At 52.3% G+C, this 9,433-nt stretch overlaps 1 protein-coding gene across 1 annotated transcript in view; it reads right to left on the reverse strand.

Moving 5' to 3' along the window:
• Positions 1 to 8,001, reverse strand: part of PIP4K2B (phosphatidylinositol-5-phosphate 4-kinase type 2 beta) — a 32,849-nt gene extending 24,848 nt beyond the window's left edge. Inside the window, exon 1 of the mRNA XM_004608718.2 lies at positions 7,457 to 8,001. Within this exon, the coding sequence (XP_004608775.1) occupies positions 7,457 to 7,615 (159 nt within the window). The 5' untranslated portion in view covers positions 7,616 to 8,001. The remainder of the gene's footprint in view (positions 1 to 7,456) is intronic.
• Positions 8,002 to 9,433: the final 1,432 nt, after the last annotated feature.

A 9,433-nucleotide genomic window follows, 5' to 3' on the forward strand; every position in this document is an offset into this window, starting at 1 on the left:
AGCATCCCATATGGTCCCTTGAGCACCACCAGGGGTAATTCCTGAGTGCAAAGCCAGGAGTAACACCTGTGCATCACCGGGTGTGACCCAAAAAGCAAAAAAAAAAAAAAAAAAAAGGTGTGGTAGGGGCTGGAGCGATAGCACAGCGGGTAGGCCGTTTGCCTTGCATGTGGCAACCCAGGTTCGATTCCCAGCATCCCATATGGTCCCCTGAGCACCACCAGGAGTAACTCCTGAGTGCAGAGCCAGGAGTAACCCCTGTGCATCGCAAGGTGTGACCCAAAAAAGAAAAAAAAAGTATGGTAATTATGGAAAATGGGTAGGAAGTGTCTCATAATGTGTCGATCCGGAAAGTGGGCTTGAGTGTGGCAGCGGTTGGGTAGTGGAGGTCGGCTGCCGGGGCTGGGTCCCTTGGGGAAACAGCTTGGCGCAGAGTCCGAGAGAGATAGTACAAAAGGTAAGGCTCTTGCCTTGCACTGTGGCCAACCCAGGTTTGATCCCCAGAACCCCAGATGATCTCCCAAACCCCATCAGGAGTGATCCCTGAGCACAGAGCCAGGAGCAAGCCCTGAGCACCACAAAGCCATTTACAGTCCGACCTAAACTCCACAAGTCCAGGTGATGGATCACAACAGCAAGAAAAGAGAACCCAGACATAACAAGCTTGCCTTACACTTGGCTGAACCATGATTCCATCCCTGGCACTGCCAATGGTCTGCCGAGCACCACCAGAAACAAACCCTAAGTTGCCTCCAGTGTGGACCCAAATCCCCCAACTCACACACACAAATAAGAAACATAAAGTGGGGCTACATACTTCCTCTGTGTGGCCCTCTTCCCCAGGCTCAATTAATTATGCACTGCTTCCGTGCAACTCTAGAACCTAACTTAACATCACAATCACTTGTGTAATTACGAGTTTACATCTGTTATTTCCCTGGGGTGAGCCCCCTGGAGGGAAGAGACTGTTCCCCATGTGTTGTATTCCTGGCACAATCCCTCATACCCAGGAGAGGCACAGTAAACTCTGGATAGAGGGATTGGGGGGGAGGGGGGGTTAATGCCACGATCTAAAGACTGGGCAAGAAGATAACAATGAAAAATGAGGCTGTGACCAGACCGTCAGAGTATAAAATGCTAGGGAAAAGAGGAATTATCAGGGAGACAAAGGGGAGAAACTGAAAGTTCTAAAACCCGGGTGGGGAGCTTGCCTGGTACACACTGCTGACCCGGGTTCAATCCCTGGCACCCCCGATGGTCTCCTGATTCCTGCCATTAGTGATCCCTGAACAGACCCTGGAGTAAGCTGTGAGCATCACTGGGTATGGCCCAAACACAAATAAAACAACCCCACCCCCCAAAAACCCAGACAGTTCTAAAGCCTGAGAGGTGGAGTGACAACAAAGTTTCTGGAAGGTGTGCCTTTCCTTTAGAAACTAGCATGGTGGGGCTGGAGCAATAGCACAGCGGGTAGGGCGTTTGCCTTGCACGCGGCCGACCCGGGTTCGATTCCCAGCATCCCATATGGTCCCCTGAGCAGCGCTAGGGGTAATTCCTGAGTGCAGAGCCAGGAGTAACCCCTGTGCATTGCCAGGTATGATGAAAAAGCAAAAAAAAAAAAAAAAGAAAGAAAGAAACTAGCATGGTTCTGGGTCAATTTCTTCACTTTCAACAGACGTGCACTTGTGGAACACAAGTTCATTTGTTCTCAAGTGAAATGTAACATGTTAGATTAGCAGCATCTCGCATCATTTAAGTGGTTTTTGGATTATCCACACGATTAACTCCCTGAGCCATCAGCATAAATAATGAGGTTAAACGGGCTGAGTGAGAAAAGCTTAGGAGCAGAGTTCATGCTACGCTGGTCCTACTAGAAATGAGCCTTCAACTGCTGGTTCTAGTATAATGAACATCAGATTCCAGAAGCATCTATTTCCTCATGTGACCTTCAGGGGAACTGTTACTCCAGGAGGCCTGGCTGAGAGTGCAGGCTTCCTGTCAGGGTTCCACGGGTGGGTCAGCAGTGGACTGGCCACCATGAATGTTACCTGCTACCGTCAGAACACATGCTCGGGGAAACGCATTCCCAAGACTGAAGAGGTCCAAGCGCCATGAAAAACTCCCAAGAGGAAAAAGGGTCAGGGTGCCAAAACCCACCCTTAGCTTCGGTTCTTTCTTTTGACCATTTGTTTTTCCTTCTTCCCATGTTTGAGTCCACGGTTCTCTGTGAGTAGGAAGACTGCCTGAAGGACAAACTCATTCAAAGGCGCCCTATGAAGGTTTTTTTTTATTTTATTTTTTGGGTCAACCCAGCGATGCTCAGGGGTTACTCCCAGCTCTGTACTCAGAAATTACTCCTGGCAGTGCTTGGGGGACCATATGGGATGCCAGGAATCAAACCCAGGTCAGCTGTGTGCAAGGCCCTACTCCGGTCCACTATAAACCAGCTTTGGAGTTTGTTTTGTTGCTCTTTTTTTTTTTTCTTTTTGGGTCACACCCAGCAATGCTCAAGGGTTACTCCTGGTTTTGCACTCAGGAATTACTCCTGGCGGTGCTTGGGGGACCATATGGGATGCTGGGAATCGAACCCGGGTCGACCGCGTGCAAGGCAAACGCCCTACCCGCTGTGCTATCGCTCCAGCTCCTCTTTTTGTATTTTTTTAAATTGAATCGAACTCGTGATTTATGTTTAAATTTTATTGAACTATTTAGCTGAGTGGTTTACAACAGCAGTGTCTGCGACAGGGCTTCATGCATCCAGCATCGTGACACCAACCCCCAGCAGAGTACTTCCCTCCCCCACAGCCTCAGGGTCCCTCCAAACACCTCTGAAGCTCAGCTCTGGAGACCAGTTCACAGATTCTGTTGCTTTGGGCCATTTGTCATTTCCTTACTGTGTTTCTTCATATTCCACATCTGACAGAGATCATTCTGTGTGCCCCTCTCCTGGCTGACTTTACTCAACATGATCCCCTCTAGCTCAATCCGTGCAGCAGCAAACTGCACGATTTTATCTTTTCCTCATAGCTGAGTCAGATTCTATTGCGTATCTGTACTATAGTTTATCACTGTTGGGTTTCTTTGTTTGTTTGGGGGCTACACCCAGTGGAGTTCAGAGGCTACTGGCTCCTTCCTCTGGAGTCACTTCTGGTGGTGCTCAGAGACCAAATGGTGCCAGGGACTGAACCCAGGTCTTCATCCTACAAAGTGTGCATGCAGTCGTTGAAGCAATCTCTCTGGCCTCAGCATATATGTTTTATTTATTTTGGCATTGTGGGTCACACCCAGCGATGCTCAGGGGTTATTCCTGGCTCTGCACTCAGGAATCACTCCTGGCCATGCTCAGGGGATCGTATCAGATCGTATCAGGGATTGAACCTGGATTGGCTGCGTACACAGCAAATGCTCTCCCTGCTGAACTATCACTTGAGCTAAGTTTTAAAGTACTAAGGCTGGGCTGGGGATGGAGCTCTGAGGTAAAATATGCACATTCTATGGGTGAGGCCCAGGGCTCCACACCTGGCAGTGCTTACTGGACCATATGCCTGTGGTGCCAGGGATCTGACCCAGGTAGAGATCACTATCTCTCTGGCCCCAGGGAAAATCTTTTTTAAATGTGCAAAGAATCCTAAAAGAAACTTATCAAATAAAAGTATACAAATGGGGACAAGAAATAATTTCCCAATAGGCCCAGTGGCAGTGGTGGAGTACCAGTCTTGCTGTCACAAAGACTCAAGTCTGATCCCTTATGCTGAGGGGTCATGCTACCCTACATGCTGAGTTCAATTCAGAGACGCCAAAACGTGCACGAGCACCAGCAACTGCAACTAAATGTAAGCTCAAAGACCAAATGTGCAAATTCGGGGCTGGAGCAATAGCACAGCGGGTAGGGTGTTTGCCTTGCACGCGGCCGACCCGGGTTCGATTCCCAGCATCCCATATGGTCCCCTGAGCACCGCCAGGAGTAATTCCTGAGTGAAGAGCCAGGAATAACCCCTGTGCATCGCCAGGTGTGACCCAAAAAGCAATAAATAAATAAATAAATAAAACAAATGTGCAAATTCCAGCATCACCGCAGCAAGAACAAAGGGAAGGGGAGAAAGCAAAAATATACATACACAAATGGCCAGTACCCATATGAAAAGATACTTATTATCAATGTCATTAGTTGTAGCAGAAAAGCAAATCAAAATCATGCTTTAGTTTTGGGGACACACCTGGCGGTGCTTAGGGCTTACTCCTGGCTCTGTGCTCAGGGCTCACTCCTGGCAGGCTCGAGGAACCATATGTGGCGCCGGGGATTGAATCTGGGTCAGCACTACCCACTGTACTGTCACTCTGGCTCTCAGAATTATAATGAAATACCACTTTGCACTTAATAGGTTGAATATAAAGAACAAAATGACAGAGCTGGGAGCAGCACCCCCAATCTCAGCACTGACAGGTATGTCCCTTCAAAACAAAACTGAAGGGAGCTGGACCGATAGCACAGCGGGTAGGGCATTTGCCTTGCACACGGCCGACCCGGGTTTGATTCCCAGCATCCCACATGGTCCCCTGAGCACCGCCAGGAGTAATTCCTGAGTGCAGAGCCAGGAGTAAACCCTGTGCATTGCTGGGTGTGACACAAAAAGCAAAAAAAGAAACTGAAGAAAAAGTCAAACAATGAGGTCAGAATAGTACAAAGAACTGAATGCAGGCTTTGCACAAAGCAGATCCAGATTTGATCCCAGGCACCACAGAGTGTGCCCCCCCCGCCCCCTAAAACACACCAGTATCACTAGAAGGAACTCCCAGAGCACTGAATTGGGAGTAGTCCCTAAGTAACATACACACACACAAGAGGTAATAAGTTTGTAAGGAGTGGTAAAACTAACATTCCTATACATTGCTCATGGAAACATTAAATGATACAGTTTCCCTGAAAAATAGGCTGATAGCTTCCCAAATACACATAATTACCAACAAGTGCTTAGCTTACAATAACAGCTAGGAAGCTGCATGCGAATCTGGATACTTAGATTACAACACACAGTGACAGTGGGCTTCTGCCAAGTACCCTCTGAGTCAGGGTGGAGATCTCTAGGAAACTCAAGACCCCTGAGAATAACAGGATTTTGTACTCATTTGGGAAGATGCTTTCAGATCTCACATGAGGACTTTTAAGTACGAGAATTTACTGCAGGTCAAGATGAAGCAGTAGGACTTGACTGGCCTCTAAAGCTCAGCCTGCCCCCAGCAGCAACACCCACACCCACTGTATATGCCCAGGTGCCCATCCCTTACTGCCAGAGGCACGGGGCTTAAAGCCAATGCCTTGCCAGTGAGCCCTCAAACACACTTGGGCAGGGAGGGGGTTTTGGACCATACCATCTATGCTCAGAGGCACTCTTGGTGGTGCCTGGGGGGCCATATGTGGTGCAGGGGTATGTGCCTTACCCACTGTATTAATGCTTGGACCCTTCAAGCAAACGTTCTTAACATTAGCAAAGAAAAAGAGGTGACTGCTAGTCCAAGCAAGTGGGAGTCACACACTTCTCCATCTGCCATTCAGAAGCTTCCCCTGGAGGCTCAGCTGAAAGACGCTGGAAACCCAGCCCCAACCATGCTCCCAGAAACTGGCAGGCACAGGCCCACAGCCCTGAGCACGCATTCAGAGTCTCAAACAAGAACCTACTGCTCGGCGATCCTGGCACTGGAGGGAGAGCTAAGACAAGAACAGGAGGCAAAGGGAGCAACACCTTCCATCACAGTCCATAATGTGAACACATAAGGGGCCCAGGGATGAGCCAACTGTCCTTGGCTTCAGGCACACCGTGTTCGGTGCTCATAGTTGAGTGGCATCTTCTGCTGTGCCCATAGGTACACTAACCCTCCTCTGCTTTAAGTAGGAAATAGAGACCCAGGTCCCTTCAAGCTAGCTCTAAGAGTCCTGATGCCAACACCTCAGGACAGGGAACTTGGCAGTGGGAAGCAGGCTGAAGAACAAAAGTAAGAGGCTACCATCCACGTAGGAACATGAGGTTCACATTTTGAAGACCCACTGTTCTTGCAACTTTGTGAGATGGCCCCTGAGGCAGCAGAAAGCAGGAAGAACAAACTCTGCTGGACATGAAACCAGTGATGCTCCAGAGCAGAGCCAGAATCCCCACCTCCAGGAAGGGCCTGCAGACGGCAGCTTGCCGGAGGCCAATCAATCAACAGAGACCTCAACAGACACATGTTACTCTTCTATCTCAATGTAAAGATCTAAAACTCGGCACAGACTGCAGTTCATCAATCGCCAAAGACTCTATCAAAGCAAAGCTGTCTTCCTGGTGCTGGGCCAGTTTTTGGTCTTTCAGGCAACTTCTCAGAAAAGTCACAAAGCCGAAAGAACTGAAACCCTGGGGCCTGAGAGATGATACAGTGAGCAGGGCGCTTGCCTCTCATGCAGCTGATCTGGGTTCAATTCCCACGTACCATATATTCCCCTGAGCCTGCCAGGAGTGATCCGTGAATGCAGTCAGGAGTAAACCCTGGGCACTGCTGGGTGTGGCCCCAAACCAAAATAATAATAATAACAATAACTGAAATCAACTGGAAGCCCAATCTATTAGCTTCACCTTCCTCATTCCATTGGTGGCTAGTTTTTCTAGTGTTTCCGAGGCTTTGCTCATTCCTGGTACAACAATTCCCAACAAAATGGTTAAGAAGTCAGAGAATCGGTGGCTGGAAGAGGAAGAAGCCCCTAAACAAGTCATATGTAAAATTTTCCAGCACAAACACAGCGCTGGGCTCTGATTTCCTAAGAAAGGCTGCAGGCCAATCTCCAAGCAGTGCAAGGCCCCAGGAGTCTACTCTGGCTCATCCTTCTCCCCATCCAACCCATTCCGGTTCAATCCCACCCCACACAATCCACAGCTCCGGACTAAGGTAGCAAGGCCTTTGACAGAGCACTTCAGAAGAGACACCTGGTCTCTACCCTTCACAGTCCTTATAACTGGGCCTCTCCGACGGCCACATCCTCCTCTCTTCTCCCGCACCCAGGGAGACCCAGGTCGCGCGCGTGTGATTCAGGGAAGCCCGTGCCAGTGGATACATCTTGCTCCAGAAGAAATGAAAAAGCAAACCCGGGCAGGTCTTCCCCAGGGAACGAGGTCCGGGGGGGAGGGGGCCCGACTCCAGCCACCAGACCGCAGAAATCGAGGACTACCGAGGCGGATCGGCGCGATCGCCTGGTCAGGGGAGGGCGGCCGGCGAGCGTACCCACGGTGGGACACGGGTAACAGCCGGGTGGGTGCGGAGCGAGGCCGGGGGGCGCGAGCCCGCCGCCCCCAGGCCTGGCCCGCAGCCCCCGGGGCAGCCCGCCGCGAGCCGAGCACACGCAGGAGGCCGGGGGGGAGGGGGCCCGGGCCGCCCGGGGGGCGCGCACGGGCGCGGGGGGCGTGGGGGCGCGCGCGGGGGAGCTGGTTACCGTGTGGTTCACCCCCCACATCAGGACGCTGAGGATCGGCTCGCTGGCCCGGAATAGCTTCACTTTCTGGCACACGAAATGCTTCTTCTTGGTCTTGGTCTTGCTGGCGCTGAGCGGCGCCACCGCCACCGCCGTGGTGCTGGTGCAGTTGGACGACATGCCCGGGGCGGCGGCGGCGGCGGCGGCGACAGGGGGTGGCCGAGACGGCGCACAAGCCCGCGGCCCCAGGCCTCCCCCGGACCGAGCCCACCCCCGCCGCCTCAGCACGCCATGGTCGCGCCCGGCCCGCTACCTCCCGCCCCGCCCCGCCCCCGGCCCGCTCCTCCCCGCCCGGGTGGTACGGCCCGTCCCGGGGAGGCAGCGGCCACCCTCCCGCCCCTCCTCCCCGGGCCTGACAGCGCCCCGCCGGCGTCCGCGCGCGCCGAGCCGCGTGCCGGGGCGGGGAGCGGGCAGCGCCCGGCAGCTCTCGCCGTCTCTCGCGGGAGCGCCTCCCGCGCGGGCCCCGCGGCGCCAGGGCCGGGCTCGCTCCCGCCGCCCGACGCGCCAAGATGGCGGCGGCCCCACGGCTCCGGAGGGAGGGCGGGGCGGGAAGGCGAGGGGGCTGGCGCGTACCATCCCCGCCCCGGGGGACCGAGGAGGAACTCGGCCGCGGGAAAAGGAAGTCCTGCCGGCAAGACGGCGGAACGCCCCCTCGCTCCACCCCGGCGTGGATCTGCCCACTCCCCTGGGTCCTCGGCGCGCGCCTCCCGCGGGGCACGCCCCCTTCCCTCCGGGCCAATGAGCGGAGCCGGCCGGGAGTCCTGGGTTTTATGAATGGGTCCTGCACCCACTCACCTGCCGCCCGGCCGGCTCCCGCCTTAGGGTCGCCTCGAGATCGCTGGCCACTGAATACACCTCTCCTACCGCAGAGGGTCACGGTCGTCTTTTTCTTGACTTCATGGAATCTGAACAAACTGCTTACACTTTGATGCATTGATTCCTCTTTGGATGAAGTCTCTGTGTATATTCCACACAAATTATGGGGTCACTATCCTTCTGTATATGGAAACTCGTAAATCTGGTGCTTTGCACGTGGTCGGTCTTTAAACGGTTACAAAAATAAACGTAAACTTTATTACCAAGTAATAAAATAAGAAAAGACATTGGGCTAGGGAAAAGACAACATGGCAAGGGCACTGCTCTGCCTAGAGGAGGTTCACTGCTTATTCCCCTGATCACAGCCAGGCCCAAGCAGTAAACACAGTAGCCTAGTGTCACAAAAATAATAATAAAAGTTGTATCATAGGGAAACAATAAGATGATTAAGTGAATAACAGTCGCATATTACTTTTTCTCTGAAGAGGGAAGTGCATTACAGTGCCTGGAATCATAAATGCTCAAAAATAAAAATTCAAACTCAGTTTAAGCAGCATTAGAATCAGAAGTCAGCAGAACACAGACCTAGACCTATTAATATGATCCACATATTAGCTGGTCTAGATCTGTAGTGGGGCTGGAGTGATAGTACAGCAGGTAGGGTGTTTGCCTTGCACATGCCAGGCCTGGGTTTAATCCCTGGCATCTCATATAGATCCCTGAGCACTGCCAGGAGTGATTCCTGAGTGCAGAGCCAGAAGTATTGCTGCATATGGCCAAACACACACACACACACACACACACACACACTCAAGCCTAGAAGTTTGTGGGTCAAATAAGGTCTTCTGGTGAACAGATTAGAAAAACCACAGGAGATTAAAGCCAAGAGTTGTTGTGGGTGGGGCTGGAGTGATGGAGTGATAGCACAGAGGATAGGGCATTTGCCTTGCACATGGCCAACCCAGGTTGATCCCCAGCATCTCATATAGTCCCCTGAGCACCGCCAGGAGTAATCCCTGTGCATCGCCAGGTGAGACCCAACAAGAGAAAAAAAAGTTGCTGTGGGTTTTTAGACTTAGGGTGGGGGGCACACCCAGCTGTGCCTATTCCTGCTCAGGGATC

The sequence above is a fragment of the Sorex araneus genome, chromosome 3 (assembly GCF_027595985.1).
Source record: "Sorex araneus isolate mSorAra2 chromosome 3, mSorAra2.pri, whole genome shotgun sequence".
NCBI lineage: Eukaryota > Metazoa > Chordata > Mammalia > Eulipotyphla > Soricidae > Sorex > Sorex araneus.